The 20590-nt window shown below is 47.0% G+C and overlaps 1 protein-coding gene across 3 annotated transcripts in view; it reads left to right on the top strand.

Moving 5' to 3' along the window:
- The window catches only part of EEF2K (eukaryotic elongation factor 2 kinase), a 68096-nt gene continuing 49618 nt past the window's right edge, over positions 2113–20590 (top strand). The window contains exons 1-2 of one of the 3 annotated variants that reach the window (XM_018040608.1): positions 2113–2240; positions 18897–19209. In XM_018040608.1, the coding sequence (XP_017896097.1) occupies positions 18973–19209 (237 nt within the window). In that variant the 5' untranslated portion in view covers positions 2113–2240; positions 18897–18972. Of the gene's footprint in view, positions 2241–18577; positions 18721–18896; positions 19210–20590 lie in introns of those variants that run through there. The other 2 variants (XM_018040605.1, XM_018040606.1) reach the window with 2 other exon arrangements.

Genomic DNA, 20590 nt, shown 5'->3' on the forward strand with positions numbered 1-20590 from the left:
TCTTCTAGATCTTGCATTTTCTGAAACTTGTAGTATTTAGGCCAAAGGGTAAAACACTCGAAGACCAATGGTTTCAAGACCATTTCTTTTTTTTCCATTCCCTTCACCACCTTATGAGGTGCTGCCTGAATGTCACCCTCTCCCCAAGCCTCATAAACTTGTACCTACTCCCTAGAGACCATTGCAGCTGGTTAGCTGAAGGACTGCACTCTCCCAACAGAATCTGAATTTTCAGGGGCCACAAAAACTGAAGTGGCCCTCCCAGGTGGTGCAATGATAACCAATCCTCATGCCAGTGCAGGAGACGCAGGAGACAGGGGTTTGATCCCTGGGTTGGGAAGATGCCCTAAATTAGGAAATGGCACCCCACTCCAGTATTCTTGCCTGGGAAATCCCATGCAAGGAGGAGCCTGGCAGGCTACAGTCCTTAGGGTTGCAAAGAGTTGGACATCTCAAGCAACTGAGCACACACACACAAAACTGAAGAGTCAAGACTAATGGACAGGACATTCTAGGGAGTGGTCAATATATACTGAGACCTAGGTCAAAATCTGCGACTTCCTATGTAAACTTGGGAGAGTCACTTAACCTGCCTTAGTCTCCCTGTTTATGAAGTGGGGACAATAAGAGGATTATGACCAGAATTAAAAAAGATAATGTCTATAAAGCAGTTACCGCAGTGCCTGATACAAAGTGAATGTCCTGTAAATATCAGTTCTTATCACAACTCCAAAAGGGCTCATCCAAGAAGGCATTGCAAATGACAGGTAGCCCTTGACCACAGAAACATGTTTACAATCCAGTGTTGAGTGGATAGGAGAAATAGGTAAGAGTCCACTCTTGTTAGGAAAAATGTAAACACTCCCACAATCATACTTAGGTAACCCTGTCTCTGTTTCTGGCCTGCCTGCATGCACTTGTTTCTCTGTGTTTGCCTGGGGCCCCTACCTTGGAAATCTTCTGGGCAAGTGTATCTCTATAAGCCTCAGTTTTATGATCTGTACAATACAGCTACAAAGGTTGACATGAAGATAGTATGAGAAAAAACGCTTGATACATATCAGTGTTATTTCTTTTTTTTCTGTGCCCCGTGCAGTGGAAGCCCAGAGTCTGAACCACTGGACAACCAACGAAGTCTTATTTCTAAATTTAAGAGTTATGAAATTCTAAAATTTCACTAGGAAAATAGGAAGATATAATATGAACTTGTTCACAGTGGTTATCATTAGTTTTATTTCCTTTTCTTCGTTATACTTTTCCATATTTATTCGTTCATTTCCCAGGTATTTATTAAACACTTGCTAGGTGCGAGGCCGGGAAGGATCCCCTGGTGGAGGGCATGACAACCCACTCCTGTATTCTTGCCTGGAGAATCCCATGGACAGAGGAGCATGGCGGGCTACAGTCCATAGGGTCACACAGAGTCACAGACACAACTGAAGCAACTTAGCACGCACGCAGATGCCAAGTCGTGCGCTGAGGACTAAAGCAACGTACTATACAAATAATTACACAAATAACTGCCATAGTCATACATACCTAAGTTTTTGCAAAGCAGAGATCAGAAAAAAAGCGATTTGAGGCGTACAGTGAGACCGGATCATTACTGATTTTGGAAAGGATTAGAATACAGGAACTAGACAGGCAGCGGATGGAGAATGGGAGGGTGCGGTACGAGAGCAAGGGATTAGCCGTCCCCTCTGAAATTACCCGCTGGGCGGGCGCCCCCTTTGCCAGTAGGTGGCCAGGCCCGCCCCAGGCGTTAGATCCGGAAGCTCTGTATTCAGCTGGCTAGTGAGCCGCAGACGCAGCGCCGGGAGGTCCACGCGGCGGCAGGAGCCCGGGCGGCCACTGGGGGCGGCCACGTGAGCGCCGCGGCCCCGCCCCGGCCCGCCGCCTCCGGCCCCAGCCCCAGCTCTGCCAGTGTGGGGATCCGCCTCCCGCAAGTCGCGCTGCCGCTGCAGCTGCCCCAGCCCCGCTGACGGTCGCCCTCGGAACGCTCCCCTAGCGCCCCGGGATCATTCCAGCGGCTCCGCGCACCCCTCGCGCCCCGGGACCGTTCCTGCGGCCGCCGCCGCCTCCCCCGAGCGCCGGCCCGCGCGCCCGGCTCGCCGCTCCCCGGCATTTTCGGGGGGCCCGCCCGCCCTGCACCCTGGAGCACCGGGCCACGAGCCTCTGCCAGTTCCTCTGGATCCTCGCGGCCGTGAGCAGCGGCTGCCGCGCCGGGCCGCCCGAGGCAGGTAAGTGGGGCCGCGGTTGGCCAAGGGGGCCGGGATCCGGCGCTGCAAGCCGGCGCGCCCCGGTGCTGCCGGCGTCCGGAGCGCTCAGAGTCCGGTGCTTAAAGCGGGGCTCGAGGCGGAAGGAGAATGTGAGGGTTCAGCTCCTCGGCTTTCACTGCTTGCTTCTGTAAAATGGGAGCGTCGTGCCGATTAACGGCAGAGCCTATTGGGAAAATACTTGGCACTCCTTGGTGTGGGAGAGGCAGCTTGGGGGCCTCCGCCTGGGGCGCCTCGGGGCCCGCAGAAGTGGGGGAGGGCTGCCTTCCTTTCCCCGCGGAGCCCGAAGCCGCATCCCCCACCTGGGCCCCGAACAAGAGGCCCCAGTTCCAGGAACCTCAAGGACAGTGTCGACGCACCCTTGCTGCAGTGTTGACTGCGAGAGTTTCGGGTGTTGGCAGGCCCCGTGGGCAAGTGCGCCAAGGGGCCGGGCGTCAGTATGCGGAGTGGCGGGGCGGGGGCCTCCCCGGGTGAGTCCCGGCCTAGATCCGCTGCGCGGGCCTCGGGGGTTGCGGGGAACCCGCCCAGCTGCGCCCCGGTGAGACACATGGGCTGCTGGGAGGAGGGTGGCTAGTCTGCAGGAGGGGAAGTTCTGTGGGAGCCTGACTTCTGGGTTCTCGGCCCTGGAAGCTGCTGCCTGGGGGCCGCTCAAACAGGAAATTGTCTACCACTCTGATTTTACAGAGAAGGAAACTGAGGCCCAGAGTAATCTAACAGCAGGTACTAATGAGCAAGTTGGGCTAAGTGAAGGAATACAGAGCAAGCAGGTGGGAGCTGATAATGCCGTGTGTGTCGTGGGCAGGGGGGAGGTCTTGTGAAGGGTCATTGGGGAAGGCTTCCTGGAGGTGGTGATGGAAAGGATGCCTGTGGGAGGAAGTGGGATTTAGAGTTTCCTAGGTGTCCTTCTCCCTGGTCTCCAGAGCACCTTTCATTTTTCACTCCAGGCATTTATTCAACAAATACAATAAAGCTGCTGGGATTTCAGGTGTAACAAGCTGATTGGAATTGCCATCCCCCCTCCTCTCCTATTCTTCAAGAAGGGATGTGAGCTGCTGTCCCAAATTATCTTTTGTAGGGAGTGGGGAGAGAGGAAGTCAGGGTCTGAGGATCCCTTGAAATTATCTGTTTACATATGGTCACTTGTGTACATTCTGTGATTTGCAGCAGGGTGTGTGTGTGTGCATGTGTGTGTGTGTGTGTGTGTGTGTGTGTGTGCTTTGGGTGACAGGACAGTACTTTCTGGCTGACTAAGGATGTATCACTGATATGATCTTTAAACATTTTTAATGTATTATGGGGCAGAGATGGCTGTTGGTCACCATGTCCTCCTCTTTCTGGGATATCATCCTGGTTGCGTTTCGTGGGCTCCCTTATAATTTGTTGGGCCACATGACTAAGTTTTGGCTTGTTGGAATATGAGCAGAAATAGTGTGTGTCTCCCCCAAGACTGGACCCTAAAAACCTCCCCCATTCTCCTATTTACCAGCAGAGCTGAGAGGACTGTGAGGGCCTGGCAGAGGGCAGAGCCACACCCTGGAAGGTGGCTGGGCCCCTGATTGACGGGAGCTCTCCTTTCCACCTCTCGGGTGGTCTGTGACTATCTGCTGAAGAAACTGGGGCTCCAGGAAGCCCTATGAAACATCTGTAGGTATGAGAGGGGCTTCTCGGTTGTGGCTTTCCCCTCGGGGTGATCTGGTGTTCCGCAGGGGAGGGTGTCTTTAGGCCCTTTTTCTCACATTGATCAGATTCCCCAAAGAAGTCTGGTCCAGTCTTTGGCAGGGTTGACATCCAGGTGCCAGGACACAGAGAGCAGTATGGAAGAAAGCTGAGGGTCACCAGCAGAAACTTGGATTTGTTCAGGCTCATTCTCTTAAGATTTACTCTTTCTGGTCTGATTCTTAAAGCTGATTCAGGAAGTGTTGATGACCAGGACCGCATTCAATGTAATAGTGGCTTGCTGGACTGACTTAAAAATAAACATTTTTGTGCTGGGGAGATCAGTTCTGCTGATCAAGAAGCTGCAGACGTAACCCCAGTGAACTGAGAATGTTCTAGAAGAAAGTGGCTATAGTGCTCACTGCAATATAAAAGTGGCTTGGCCCTTCAAGTGTTGCTGAATTATACTCCTGCCACCAAGGCTGATGGGCACAAGAAGCAGGCTTCCAACAAAGGAAGATGTGAGTCACTAACAGGCTTGATGATAAAGTAGAAGACAGTGTCTTGTCCAAAGACCCAGGGCCGTGGAACACCCAGAGAAGCATTTCAGATGGCTAGAAAATCAGAGGGCAGACAGTGTTTAGTTCTCCAGCTGGGACACTTTCTAGACCTTGCAAGGATTCCACAGGGAGTGGCCAAAAGGCAGGAGGCTCAACTGAGAACATGTCTCTGGGCCAGTGGTTCTTGAATTTCGGTGCATATCTACACCACCTGGAGGAATTGTTTAAATACAGCTTGCCGGGCCCACCCCCAGAGTTTACTTGAGCAGGACTGGCACGGGGCCCCAGAATTTGCACAAGTGACCAGTAAAAGTGGGACCTGCTAGTGGTCCCAGGAATCACAGTTTGAAAGTGGTTTAGGAAGTCAGGACTGAGCGAAATCCTGGATGGATCTGCACTGGCTGCAAACCCACCTCCCCTGCCTTCTAGCCGCGTGATTAGGGGAAAGTCACTTCACCTCTCTGTTCCTCAGTTTCCTCATCTGTAGGATGAGGCTAATGGCGCCAGACTCCTGGGGCTCCAGCGATGCTTCCTGGAGGAGGTGACATCTATCTAACCTGAGACCTGAGGGATGAGCAGAACTGGCTAGGGGATGGGTAGGGAGAGCAGGTTAGGGCGTGTGCCAAACAGATGGCACTGTGTGGGTGAGCCCAGGGAGCGGGGAACCCTTGTTCTCCAGGGGGCTGAGCAGGAGCTTTGTGAGTGGTGCTGGAAAGCTGTGACTCTGTTCTGGGCTGCATGTCTCAGGACAGGATTGCAGTGCAAGGGAGGCTGACCAGGGTGCCGAAAACGGGCCTCAGGGATGGGATGGGCCTGATAGCAGCGCAAGTTACTTCTGTCCGCATTCCACCGCTTCATGTGTAGCCCCCTGGCCTCACCTAGATGCAAAGGATTTGGGCAGGGGTATGCAAAACACAGTGGACAGCTTGGCTTCTGCACCACAGACCAGCTCTCTCACCTCTTCTCCACCTTGCTCACACTGCCCCACTTGGTAGATGAGTGAATTATACACACGAGGAAGCCAAGTTTCAGAGAGGTTAGCTAATTTGCCCAACGGCACTCAGCTAGTAGTGGCAGAGCCCAGACTTGAACCCAGATCTGTTCATCTCCAAAGCTTGTTGGGCCCAATTCTGGTCTTGGCTGCTTTTTGAGGGCCTCCCCATGATCCAGGCTTTCCCACTCAGGTTTTCCCACATCCTCAGCTGTGTCTCCTGGCTAAGTAACCCCTAGATGCCTTGTAATTGTAACCTGATAGTCCCTCTATTCCTCCATGCCTACAATGCCCATTATATCTGCAGAAATGGCCCACCTTTCCCCAGTTAATCATTCGTTCATGCACCCTGCATTTCTAGGGAACCTCATGTGTGCCAGACATTGTACTCTGGGCTAGGAGCTAGAAGGACCAAGACACGGCCCCTTTTGTTCCAGACACTCACATGGTCTGGGCACCGAGAGGCTGTGTAAACACAGAGTTCCCCTGAGAAATGAGACACGCTGTCTCTCTGGTCTGACCCACCAAGAGTACAGAGTGTCCTGGGAACATGAGAAGGGTGCAAATAATTAAAAATTAAAATTCAGTCCCTCTTGTGCATTTTGTTCATTGAAGTTATACCTACAATATTGTGCTTTGTATTCTAAAAGGTATATTTTTGGTTTTTAAAACAATCACCTTTGAATCATAATGGCTTCATATGAACGAAGCACAGTGACTGTTTTTATGAGCCTTAGCAGAGTGAATGTTGACTTGTCTTCCTGGGTTCAGCTGTGGGTTGCTGCTCTCATCAGTGAGTAAGCTGATTTCTCTGTCTCTTTCTGGTATGCGTGGAAACGTGTTTTTAAAAGAGAAGAGGAGGAAAGGAGGATGGGGACGTCTCCTTGGAATAGCACCAGAGTCATTCTAGAGCAGGGTTTCTCAGCCTCAGGACTATTGAGAGTTTGGCTGGACGGCTCTTTGTTGTGGGAGCTATCTTGTGACAGCCAGAGGTGTCTCCAGTCATTGCCAAGTGTCCCCTGCCCTACTGTCTAGACTGCATTTGTTTCCTGTTGCTACTGTAACAAATTGCCACAGATTTAGTGGCTTAAAACAACAGATTTCTTTCCTTATGGTTCTGGAGGTGAGAAATTCAAAAGCCAAGGTAGCCAAGTTCAAAAGCAGGGCTATGTTCTGTCTGGAGGCTGCAGGGAAAATCTGTTGCTCTGCCTTTTCCAGCTTCTGCAGGCCTCCAGCATGGCATAACTTCCCCTGTCTTCCAGGCCAGCTGCATAGCATCTTCAAATTTTTCTCTATGACTCCTGTTTCATTGTCTCGTCTCTTGCTCTGACTCCTGCCTCCTTTTTATAAAGACTCACTGGATAATCCTGCATAATCTTTCATCTCAAGACCCTTCATTTAGTCATACCTGCCAAGTTGATTTTGCCACGTAAGGGAGTATATTTGCAGGCTTTGAAAATTAGGGTGTGGACATCTTTGTTGAGGGGGGCATTAGTCTGCCCACGACGGACTTTGGGGTTTCTGGGTATAATGGAAACCCAGAGAAGTCTTTCTGGAGGGGGTAAAAATTTGAGCTGGATTTTGAAGGGAAGAGAAGAATTTGGCAGCAGTTGGGAGAGGCATTCCGGAAAGAGGGTCCTTCAGGTGCAGGGACCGGGACATGAGGACTTGGTCGTGAATAGTGAGTGGTTCTTGGGTGGGGACATCTGTAAATCAGTCCTTTTACTCTGACATTCTGACATGAACTGTATTATTTCTTGAGATAGTTTTAATAAATGTTTATTTATGAATACCTACCCTATGCTGCGGATACGGTAGACACTGACCTGAATTTTTAGCTGGAGGCTTGACTTAGTAACTCCTGATATGACACTTTTGTTGCCATCCCCTCCCCCAGCAAATAAATGAAACGCAGCCTGGAAAGGCATTTGATGAGCACTTCAGGCTTCTAGCCGGGGAGCCAGGATTCAAGCTGGGTCCTGTGACTGCAGAATGCAGGGTCTTGGGCACGACACTGAGCTTTGGTTTTTTTCCCAACTATTTTAAAATGGAAGTATAGTTGATTTACTGTATTGTATTAGTTTCAAGTGTACAGCATAGTAATTGAATGTTTTTTTATAGATTATTGAAAGTTGTTACAAGATAATGGCTATAATTCCCTGTGCTGTAAATGTATCCTTGTTGTTTGTCTAGTTTATACATAGCAGTCAGGATCTTTCAATGTGCCTCTCTGTTTTTCCCTGTCCCCACTATGTTTTCTGTGTCTGTGAGTCTGTTTCTGTTTTCCTATAAACATTCATTTGTTATATTTAGATTCAGCAAATAAGTGCTAACATACAGTGTTCTCTGACTTGTTCACTAAGCATAATAATATCTGCGTCCATCCACGTTACTGCAAATGGCAGAATTTCGTCACTTTTTTGTGGCTGGGTAATATTCCATTGTGTAATATGTATGTATACATGTGTATGTTTTTATATATTTATATAGGCTTCCCTGATAGCTCAGTAGTAAAGAATCCACCTGCAGTGCAGGAGACCTGGGTTTGATCCCTGAGTGGAAAGATGCCCTGGAGAAGGAAGTGGCAACCCATTCCAGTATGCTTGCCTGGAAAATCCTCTCCGCAGAGGAGCCTGGTGGGCTATAGTCCATGGGATCACGAGAACTGGACTGGACTTAGAAACTAAACCAGCACCACTACACACACACACACACACGCGCATGCACGCATGCACTACACCTTATTTATCTGTTCACCTGTTGATGGACACAGGTTGCTTCCATATCTTGCCTGTTGTAAATGTTGTAAACAGTGCTGCTATGAATGCTGAACATTGGGTCCTTGTATCTTTTTGAATTGTTTTCTTTTTTTGGGGATATATACCCAGGAGTGGAATTGCTAGATCCTATTACAGTTCCATTTTAAGCTTTTTGAGGAAGTCTACACTGTATTCCATATTTATACAGTCTATACTGTATTACATATTTACAAATTGGTGATTTTACATTCCCACACAAAAGTGTACCTTTTCTCCACATCCTTGCCAACATTTTTATTTGTAGGCTTCTTAATGATAGCCATCCTGACAGGTGTGAGGTGGTATCTCATTGTGGGTTTTTTAAAAAAATATTTGTTTATTTATTTGTCTGTGTTGGGTCTTAGTTGTGGCTGGTGAGCTGTGTTACCCTGTGGGATGTGGGATCTTAGTTCTCTGACCAGTGATCAAACCCACGTTCCCTGCATTGGAGGTGGATTCTTATCCACTGGACCACTGGAAGAATCCTTCATTGTTGTTTTTATTTGTGTTTCTCCAATGATTGGGCTTCTCAGGTAGCTCAGTGGGTAAAGAATCCGCCTGCAGTGCAGGAGACCTGGCAGATGCGAGTTTGATCCCTGGGTTGAGAATATCCCCTAGAGGAGGGTATAGCAACCCACTCCAGTATTCTTGCCTGGAGGATCCCATGGACAGAGGAGCCTGGTGGGCTACAGTCCATGGGGTTGCAAAGAGTTGGACACGACTGAGTGACTAAGCACACGCACACGCCAACAATTAGTGATGTTGAGCATCCTATGTGCCTTTTCACCAGCTTTATGAGGTATAATTAACAAATTACAATTGTACACATAAGGTATAAAATGTGATGAATTGATACACATATATTTGTGAAATGGTTATCACAATCAACCTAATTAATGCATCCATAATCTCATATAGTTACCATTTGTTTTATTTTGATTGTGTGTGTGTGTGAGAACAGTTAAGATTTACTCTCTTAAGCAAATTTCAAGTACACAATTCAGTATTATTAGCTATAGTTGCCAGTACACTAGATCTCCAGGCCTTAATTCATCTTATAACTGAAACTTTGTACACTTTGACATTCTCTCTCCATTTCCCCCACCCCACCCGCAGCCCCTGGCAACCACCATTCTACTCTCTGCTTCTCTGAGTTCGGCTTTTACAGACTCCACGTGTAAGTGAGATCATACAATATTTTTGTGTGTCTGGCTTGTTTCACTTAACATAATGTCCTCCATGTTATTGCAAATGACAGGATTTCCTTCTTTTTTAAGACTGAATAATATCCCATTGTGTACATAATACATGAACTTAGGCAAACTCCAGGAGCTAGTGAAGGATAGGGAGGCCTGACATGCTGCAGTCGGTGGGGTTGCAAAGAGCCAGATACGACTTAGTGACTAAACAACACAACAAATAGATATACCGCATTTTCTTTACCCATTCATGTGTCAGACACTTAGGCTGTTTCCATATCTTGGCTATTGTGAATAATGCTGCAGTGAACCCGGGAATGCACCAAGGTAAGTTTGTGTTTCTTGTTTGAAGGGAACTGAGAACTCAAGCTAGAGCTCAGGACATCCTTGGAGCAAGCCAGGAGCAGTCTAGGGCAGCCTGGGTCCACTCAGTTTCCCTCCCTGGAGTGGCCCTGTCGGAGATGGGCAGTCATTTCTCTGCCTAGTGTCACCTGTCATTGCCAGAAGGGAGAGTCCACGTTGAGAGCTTAGCATGGTGCCTTCGACACCGTAAGCTGTCCACATGTACTTGTCTGTCTTAGTTCAGTAAACATTGTGCATTTTTGTGGCCAGTGGGAGCAAAGGCCTCTTCTGCTTTCTTATCACTCATTTGCAGCATAAAAACCACATCTGTCTTGGGTAAGATGAACTCATGAGAAATCCATCGTTCCTTCTGGTTAGTGGGATAAGACAGAGGGTTCCTGGATAGAACTATAGATCATCATACTAAGTGAAGTAAGTCAGACAGAGCAAGACAAATATGGTATGAAATCACTTATAGGTAGAATCTAAAATAAAGATACAAATGAACTTATTTACAAAACAGAAATAAGCTTACACAGAAAACACACTTACCAAAGAGGAAAGGGAAGGAAGGGATAAATTAGGGATTTAGGATTGACAGATACACACTACTGTATATAAACTAGCTAAACAACAGGGATTTAGTGTGTAGCACAGGAAACCACATTCAGTATCTTGTGATAACCTATAATAGAAAGGAATCTGAAAAAGAATATATATGTACAACTGAATCACTTTGCTATGTACCTGAAACTAACATGATATTGGAAATCAGCTATACTCATAATAATTTTAAAAGAGAGAGTTCTTGGCATGGTCTCTAAAGAAAGCAGCAAAAGACCTACCAGTCGGAGTGGCAGAGTGGGGGAGGGAAGTAATGAGGGGAAGTGGAACTACAGTTTCATTTATCACATCAGAAACTCGATAGATAGCAAATAACAGAGAGGACTTCCCTAGTGATCCAGTGGTCAAGAACCTGCCTGCTCAGGCAGGGCACACAGGTTCGGTCCCTGGTCGGGGAGGATCCCACGTGCCATAGGGTAACTAATCCTGTGCACCACAACCACTGAAGTCCATGTGCCATAGAATCTGTGCTCCGCACCCAGAGAAGCCACCGCAGTGAGAAGGCCACATGCTGCAACTGGAGAAAGCCCGTGCACAGCAACGAAGACCCAGTGAAGCCAAAAATAAGTAATTAAAAGTAAGAAAAGAAATAACAGAGAAAGCATGTTACTTAGAGAGATGGTGTTATCTACCAAGAGTCACGTCTAGAAAATTGGAAGCGGCTGCCCCTGGAGGTGGGAAGCAGAGCTGCCCGTGGGCTGTTGCACAGGTTGTTCACTCGAATTGAGCATACCTAACCTGTGCGCGCACACAGTGGCCCTCACAGGAAGGGGGTGTTGTTTTTAACCCTGTGCTTTAAGGTGCGTGTGTGTGCTCGGTTATGTCCAATTCTTTGCAACCCCATGGACGGTAGCCCTTCAGGTTCCTCTTTCCATGAAATTTTCCAGGCAGGAATACTGGAGTGGATTGCCATTTCCTTCTCCAGTGTTTTAATGAAAGATTTTTAAAAATTATGTGTTAATAACGTACAGTGACCCTAAGTCCTGGTTGGGTTTTGGACTTTTCTTATTGCAGATAACTCAAAATCTATGTGTACTCAGCCAGATTGGCCCCCACATACCCCAAAGGGCAAGGGTTTATTGTGTCGTATAATTCAGAAGTCCAGGCAGGCAGTGTGGCTTCAAGCATGTTTGGATTCAGGATCTCAAATGGTATCATCACTATTCATTTTTCTCTGCATGTCTTGTTCTGCTCTTCACCAAATGTCAGCTTCACCAAATGTCAACCAGGTGTTCTCAGATGACCTCAGCCCTTGTCTCAGATTAACATGCTGCAGAAAATGATTGATCCTCTCTTCTAGTTGCTCGAGCGAAAGCCCCAGGCTTACCTGGGATTGGGCCATAGTGGTTTGACTTGAGTCACATGCCCATCCCTGAGTCAGTCACTTTGAACAGTACATGCATGCTGTGATGGGCTTAGCAGGGTCATGTGACATACTCTGTTACCTGGGGCTGAATCCCCAACCCCAACCACATGACCCGAGAGCTGGGGACAAGCAGATCCCCAAACAGAAACAGTTGTACGACATGAGGTGACCCACAAGTCACCCGGCCCACTGTGGTTCAGTTAAGGACTGGTGAGTTCTGCTGTGTTGGGCATATACTAGTGGATATCCTGGCAGCTCAGCATGGCCCATGTTGGCTCTGGGGTGCTGGCTCCCAGGAGTGGTAGGTGGAAGATTCCAGCTCATTTCTATGGCAGGAAGTCAGCTCCAAGGGGTGAGGGGAGCCCCAGGGCGGGCCGGTGTCACTGTGGCCTGGCCCACAGGACTTGACCTAGGCATTGCAGTCATCATTTCCTCCCCTGTGGCTGCCAAAGAAGCCCTTTATGGCAGGACACAGTGAGCAGTGGTTCGGCAGTCAGAGCCTAAGATAGCCTGCTCCCTGAGGACCCCTGAAGAAGCTTGGCTTGGCTGCTAACCAGGCATCCAGGTCACCAGTCTGGCTGGGACCCAGGACTCGGCCCTGTTTAGTGATGGTAATAAAAATGATGATGGTAATTATAGTCTTAATGCTTGCTCTGTGCCAGCCCTGTCTAGTTAGAGGGGTGAGTGCAGCTCTGCATCCCAGGTTAGAGTGAGAAACCTGAGCCTAAGAGGTAAGGTCACACAGCTGGGAAGTGGCAGAGCTGGGTCTTGAACTCAGGCCTGACTCAGAGCTCTGTTCAGCTGCCTCGCCATAGAAGTATTTTCCCAGGATGTGTCACGGGCTAGGAAGGAAAGATGTGGATGTCTGAGTGAGGACAGAGGAGAGCTTCTTGAGAATCCTGACGTCTTGGGAACCGAGGTTCTGCTCCTAGTCTCAGTCTCTCTGCTCACACAGAAGCCCTTTGTGGGCCAAACAAAGCCCAGGTTTGATGGAGATTCCTAGGAGGGTAGGTGTTGAAACAGGCATCGTGGGGCTGAGTTATGGGCCAGGGAGGGCTCCTTGCTTGTTTACGGGAATCCAACATCCCCCAGGGGCTCCATCTTTATGGGCAGATGTGGAAGCAGCTACCACATTAGGGCTCTGGACTGAGACTACAGTTTTCCCAGGCTGACCTCCCCAGGCATCAGTTTGTCATAAGAGATATGATATGGCTTTTTATGACAGGGAAGAGAAGGGGCTCCTGGACCAGACAGAATTAGCAACTTGTAGGAAAAAAAGAAAACTATAATGTGTTATATAAGTTTAGATAGCACACTCTGAAGATTGTGAGTCCAGGATAATTATGCTCCCCATGATGTGAGATTATGCTGTTCCAGGCTCTCCCTGTTTCATGACTCTGCCATCCTCAGCACATGGCTTCCTTCTCATGGATAAATTTAGTTGCTTGGGCTCCAGCCATCATACCTGCATTCCAGCCAGCAGGAAGGAGAGAGAGCAGAAAGGTATACTTCCTCTTTTAAAATTTTTATTTATTCATTTTTAACTTTTTATTTTGTGTTGGGGTATAGCCAATTAACAGTGTTGTGATAGTTTCTCTTAATTTTTTTAAAAAAATATTTATTTATTTATCTGGCTGTGCTGGGTCTTAGTTGTGGCATATGTGATCTGGTTCCCTGATCTAGGCCCTCTGCATTGGGAATGCAGAGTCTTAACCCCGCCCCCCGACCACCAGGCAAGTCTTACTGTGTAGCACAGGGAACTATATTCAATATCCTGTGACAAGAATATGAAAAAGAATTTTTATATATAACTGAATCACTTTACTGTACAGCAGAAATTAACACAACATTGTAAATCAACTGTACTTGAATAAAATAAAATTAAAAAACCCTTCCCTAAAGTTGCATACAGCCCTTCTGCTCATACCCCCTTGGCCAGAACTTGGTGACATGGTCATCCCTAATTGCAAAGGAATCTGGTAAATGTAGACTTTGTTTTGAGTGGCCACATGCTTGGCCGAAAAGCCATGGTTCTGTTATTATGAAGGAGAGAAGAGCTGTTAGGGGGTAGTTAGCAGGCGTTGCCACAGCTGCCTTAAGAGCAAATTTATGATCACCGAACAGCCTTTTAAAGCAGATCCCCCTCACTCAGTTCTGGAATCCATTATCAAGTGCCTGCCGAGTACAAGGCACTGTGCCAGCCAGGGTCACAGCTGCTTGTCTGCTTTTGTTTCCCAGGAAAAGGTCAGATCGGCGGTGGGACGTGGCCGAGGGCTGGGGTAATGGTCCGAATTCCCCTGTGAACCACCGTGGAACCTCAGTCCGGCTGTTTCCCCACTCAGCTGCCCTCACAGATGGGGGAGTTAGTGAGATGAATTAATGTAGCCCGGGTCGCCAGCAGCACAGCTGGAATTTGCACCCTTGGCAGCCTGGCTTCTGAGCCCGGGCTCTTAACCACTGGGCTACACTGCCCGGCGGTCTGAAGCTGAAGCTGTGGTTCTGGCCCCTCCCCTGGCGCGGGTGTGGCCCCAGAGGCCAGTGCCCTGGCTGGGTGCAGCCCCAGGCAACCATCTGTCTTGGTCAGCAGGGACCGTGGCCAAGGGCTGACCAGGGCAGAGTAGGCCTTGGGGCTAGGAGTGGCCAAGGGTGGAGAGAAGTGGGCACAGGGCCTGGGGACGATTTTGGTAACAAGCAGGATCAGGTGGCTCTGGCATCAGATCCAGGCGGTGACTGTCTTGCCCAGAGGGTCAGAGACAAACTCGGCAGTTGACACCCAGAGCAGCGATTTTCAAACTGAGTTGAGAAATCAGTGTGGGTGGTGCGTTAAGGATAAAGAGTAAAAAAGAAAGAGAAAAGCAAAACAAGAAGAGCAGAAAATAGCAAGAGTGCATTGTACAGAGTAAAGCTAAGTACAGTTTCCTGACATTTTAACTTACATTTCGTAGGTATGCACTGGGTTAGAATATAAATATATTTCTTTCTTGATGACTGTCAAGAAAGTGCTGAAGGGAACTTCCCTGGTGATCCAGTGGTTAAAAATCTGTGTTTCCATGGCCGGGGGCACAGGTCTGACCCCTCCTCAAGGAACTGAGATCACAGGTGCAGTGCAGTGGAGCTAAAAAATAAATGAATAAAAATATATTTAAGTAAGCATCTTTTTTTTTTTTTTTAAAGAAAAAGTGCTGAAGCCTCAGGTCAGTAAGCCTGCCTGCTAATGGAAAGAGCTGTTAAGAAGAATTGGAATTACTGACTTGATCTTAAAAATTTTTTTTTGTCTTTCACTTATTTATTATTTTATATTGACAGCAACCCAGCTTTATAAAAAGTTAAAACAATATAGAGGTGTACAAAATGTTAAAAACTTTCCTCCACCCCCCAGCTCCCAGTCCCACTGCCCATCCCAGTGCTGGTAATGCTCTTACAGGCCCTTCAGGGAAGTTTTAACAGAGCTACAAATGTACCTTTTCTTTTAGCACAGATAGGGTCACCATAATGTAACTGCTCTTCTGCAACTTGCTTTTTAAATTTAATGGTTTTCCTTGTCTATCTTATTTTTTTTTCTTTTTTTAACTTTTTGTTTTATTGAAATATAATTCACAAACCTTCCAGCCCACCTATTTACAGTGTACAGTTCAGTGGTTTTAAATCTATTTAGAGTGATGCAACCAGCACAATCAATTTTAGAACATTTCCATCAATTCAAAAGAAACCCTTTTGAGATTGTTCCTCATTTCCTCCCAACTCTCCCCTCTCCTATCCTTGGGCAACCACTCATATACTTTCTTATAGGTTTGCCTTTTCTGGAATTTTTCGGTAAATGGAATCATTCAGTTTATCGTCTTTTTTTGAACTGTCTTCTTTCACTTAGTATCATCAGTGCTTCATTCCTTTTCCTGGCTGAATAGGGTTCTGTTGTATAGATTTTATTTATCTGTTCATCAGTTAATGGATATTTGGGTTGTTTTCCCTTTTGGCTATTTTGTATAATACTGCTGTGAAACACATGTCACAAGTTTTTGTTGTGGACCTGTTTTCATTTCTCTTGTGTATATTATACCTTGGAGTATTGTTGCTGGAGGGCTTCCCAGGTGGTGCTAGTGGTAAAGAACCTTCCTGCCGGCGCAGGAGACATGAGTTTGATCCCTGGCTCAGGAAGATCCCCTGGAGCAGGGGATGGCAACCCACTCCAGTATTCTTGCCTGGAAAACCTCATGGACAGAGGAGCTTGGCCGGCTGTGATCCATAAGGTTGTAAAGAGTCGTACACGAGCATGAGCAACTTAGTACACAGACATAATTGCTGGAGCAAGTGGTAATTCTGTGTTTTAACTTTTTGAGAAATTGCCAGATTGTTTTCTAAAGTGACTGCAACATTTTACATTCCTATTAACAGTGTATGAGGGTTTCCAGTTTCTCTACATCCTCACCAAAACTTGTCACTTTCCATTAAAAAAATTTTTTTTTGACTGCACCCTACAGTTTGTGAGATCTCAGTTCCTTGACCAACAATTGAACCCTTGCCCCCTCCAGTGGAAGTGTGGAGGCCTAACCACTGGACTGTCCTACTGCGTGTGACTTTGATTTGTATTTCCCTAATGGCTAATGATGTTGAGCATCTTTTCATGTGTTTATTGGCCTTGTGTATTTTCTTTAGAGAAATGTGCATTCAAATCTTTTGCCCATTTTTATTTGGGTTATTTTTCTTTTTATTGTTAAGTAGTATGAGTCCTGGTGCTTCCCAGGTGGCTCAGTGGTAAAGAATCCATCTGCATTGCAGGAGACACGGGTTTGATACCTGAGTCAGGAAGATCCCCTAGAGAAGGAAATGGCAACCTTCTCCAGTATTCTTGTCTGGAAAATTCCATGGGCAAAGGAGCCTGGCAGGCTACAGTCTGTGGAGTTGCAAAGGAGTTGGACAGGGCTTAGCAACTCAACAACAATAGTATGAGTCATAGTCCCATATCAGACATATGATTTCCAAAAATTTTTTTTCCAATATGTGAGTTGTCCCTCCGCTTTCTTGGTGCTGTCCTTTGAAGCACAAACGTTTTTAATTTTGATGATGTCCAATGTATCTATTCTTTTGTTGCTTGTAATTTTAGTATCCTAAGGCTTTGCCTAACTCAGCTTTGCAGAGATTTTCTCCTGTGTTTTCTTCCCAGAGTTTCGGCTCTTGTATTTAAGCCTTTGATCCATTTTGAGTTAATCTGTATAATGTAAGGAAGGAGTTCAGCTTCATCCCTTTGCATGTGTCTATTCACTTGGTCTGTCACCATTTGTTGAAAAGATTATTCTTGGGACTTCCCTGATGGTCTGGTTGTCAAGACTCTCTGCTTACAACGTAGGGGATTTGGGTTCTACTGCTGATTGGGAAACTAAGATCCCACATGCCACATGGTGTAGCAAAAATGAAAAAAGTCCTAATGGATAGATAATTCTTTCCCCATTGAATTGTCTTAACACCCCTTTCAAAAATCAATTGGCTGTAAATGTTCATTTCTGGATTCTAAATTCTATTCCGTTGATCTCTGTGTCTGTCCTCTTGCCACTGCTAACTGTCTTAATTACTTTAGCTTTAGCTTTGAATTCAGAAAGTATGATTCTTGCAACTTTTATAAGATTCTTTTGATTATTCTGGGCCCCATGAATTTCCATATGAACTTTAAGACCAGTCCGTTAAATTATTCAACAAAGGCACTGGAATTTTGATAGTGATTGGGTTGAATTTGTAGATCAGTTTGGGGAGTATTTCAAACTTAGCTATGTTAAATTTTCTGATCTGTGAACACAGGGTATCTTTACACTTACTTTAGTCTTTTGTTTTTTTCATTTCTTCTGACGTGTTTTGTTTTTCACTGTTCAAGTCCTGCACTTCTGTTTGTCAGGTTTTTTGGTTTAATTTTTTGGCTGAGTGCCTTCTGGAATCTTGATCAAAACAAACCGTACCTCCTGTCATGGAAGCATGGGGTCCTGACCACTGGACTGCCAGGGAATTCCCTAGCCAAGCTTTTTATTCTTTCTGATGCTATTATAGGTGAAGTTGTTTTCTTAATTTCATTTTTGAGTTTTTATTGCTAGTGCATAGAAAGACTGTTGATTTTTGTATCCTACAGTGTTGCTGAACTCTTTCTTGACAGTCTTTGGACGTCTTTGTATATCTAGATTCCTTTTTCTTGGTGTCAGTCACATAGTATTCCATGGTGTAGAGAAACTGTAGTTTATGTAACACGCCTCCATTGATGGTCACTGTGGGCTCTTCCCTCTTTTTGCTGTTACTGATTATGCTACAGAGAACACTTTTTCAGACCACTCATCCATTCCGGGGACGTGTGCTGAGGGCCTGCTCTCTGCCAGGCACTATTTAAGGCACCAGGGCTACAGATGATAAAGAAGTAAATGAGAGGATCTCAGCTTGGGGAAATCTCTGTGAAGAAAACAGAACAGAGTGAGGTGCTAAGGAGTGACTGGATGTGCGTTTGAGAGGGATTCTTTGAATTAAATCAGAGATTTCTCTGGAAAGGTGACTTTTGAACTGAGATCCAAATGATGAGAAAGACCCACTGTGGGGAGATTGGGAAGGTTTTCCAGGCACAGGGGACAGCAAGTACCCAGGCCCTGAGGTGGGAATGGGTGCCCAGTACTCACAGAACACAAAGAAAAAGCCCGTGGGCTGGGAGAGCCGCCAAGGCCAGAGGGGAAGTGGACAGGGGCCAGCCTAACACAGGCGTTGTAGCCTTAAAAGGCATTTGGGTTTTGTTAAGAATGTGAAGAGAAGCTGCCGCAGGGTGTTAGGCAGAAAAATGGTTTGATGTAACTTATGTTCTGAAAAGATCAGCCTTGTGACTTAGGAAGCATTTATTTTCCGTTTGAAGCTCTGAGCGCTTCAGAGTGGAATCGCTGGGTGGAGGGGTGTGTGTACCTTTAACATGTTCCTCGCGGCTGCCTGCCAAGTGTCTCCCCTGCTAGCTGTCCCTTTCTGTCTGAGGGTGACGGCTCCTTTTGTGCCAGTGGTATTTGGGGTGAGGTGCCCAGCCGCCTCTCAGCCCCTGGGCCCAGCACCCGCCTTTCTCTTGCCTCTCTCACAGGACTCTCTCCTCTGCATCTGCCCCGTAACTCTGGCTGTGCCGCCCGGCCCTCGGGTAAGACGGGCACCCCAGGACCATGGCCGAGGAAGACCTCATCTTCCGCCTGGAAGGCGTGGATGGCGGCCCAGCCTCCCGGGCTGGTGATTCAGACACAGACAGCGACGATGATGAGGAGGGTTACTTCATCTGCTCCATCACCGATGACCCCGGGGCACACCAGAATGTCAACTTCAAGGTTAACTGCCACAGCAACCTAGCAAAGAGCGAGCGCTACGGCTCCAGTGGGTCCCCGGCCGGCTCCTTCCATTTCAAGGTGAGTGGTCACTGGTGCCACCCTCTCCACCCCAGGTGAGCGGAATGGGGAGTTGAGGTCGCTGGCTGAGGTCGTTTCCAGACTCTTGCCAATGCTCTAAATTCTAGATCTGAGGCAGTGTCTGTTAAGTGGGAAGATTTCAATACAAGTTTTTTGTTTGTTTCAATCCTTGAATCATTGTTTCAATACGAGTTTCTTTCCTTTCCAGCAAGCAGTGTTTTACCAATATCTGCATTGGGCCCACTAGTGTGGGTTGTGGGAACCTTGGCCAGTTTTTTTAAGACCCAGAATAGAACAGAGTAGAAAATATTGGAGAGGGAAGAGGGAGGGAAAAAAATATCAGCTCTGACAGTCGTGATAATATTTTAGGGACATGTACACATGCCTTTACACACACATGTGCAGTGACCAAACTGGTTGTTGATAACCAGGTTCTCATGACATAAGGGATGTTAAGTATTTTTTTTCTTCCGTGTGTGTGTGTATGTGGGTCCAGAGATAGGGGGTAAAATGTAGTTTTTTATGTTGGTTGAGGTCAAAAGAGCCTCTGCTTAGAGTTGGACATCCTAAGCAGAGGATGGATTGGATCCATAAGTTGGATTGAGGAATAGGGTGCTTATTTTATTAGGAATTTATGTTCATACCCTGGCAAAGCTGGTTATAGAGATGAAGGAGAAAGGCAAACATTGTTGGACTTTTGTATAGTAACTGGTGGTGAAAAAGTTAAAAATACAATACTGTTATCCTTTTTTAATCCTCGCAAACAATAAGTATCAGTTTGTACTGTGAGCAGAAGGCCTATTACCACTTTGGGATTTGAAATTGGAGTCACTCTTCTCTAATTGCAGAATTAATCTGTTTTTAGAAAATTAATGGTCTTAGTTCTCAGACAGTTGGATACTTTTTCCTTTCAGGCCAGAGTTCTAGCTTAAGTCTCTCAGGAGCAGGCAGCTCCAGAAATAGGCCTGTGGGTCCCCTCTGAGGTTGGGGGGCCCCTGCAGGGTCAGGTTGCGGCTTGCCCTGCCTTCCTGTCCTAAGGCAGCTTCTGAAGCACACACTCCACCCACAGAGGGCTGCGTGGGAAGACGGGAGAGCAGCTTGGCCCCTGGTCTGTTCACGTGAGTCAGGGAGGCACACGGAAACCCTGATCCCTGCAGCTCCTGTACCCTGTGCAAGGGAATCCAGGTGCCAGAGGGGCCTAGAGGGGTCAGGGCTTGTGCAGCAGAAACCAGCTCATGCTAGCTCAAGGGGGAAAAGAGGAAATCTGTTCTAACAGTCAAGAAGTGTTTCTTGAGACCGAGGGGCAGAAGTGATATCTGGTCTCTGAGGACAGATCCAGGAGCCTGGAAGGCCACAGGACTGCCTCTCTGGCTCCTTCCTC

The sequence above is a fragment of the Capra hircus genome, chromosome 25 (assembly GCF_001704415.2).
Source record: "Capra hircus breed San Clemente chromosome 25, ASM170441v1, whole genome shotgun sequence".
In the NCBI taxonomy this organism is placed as follows: Eukaryota; Metazoa; Chordata; class Mammalia; order Artiodactyla; family Bovidae; genus Capra; species Capra hircus.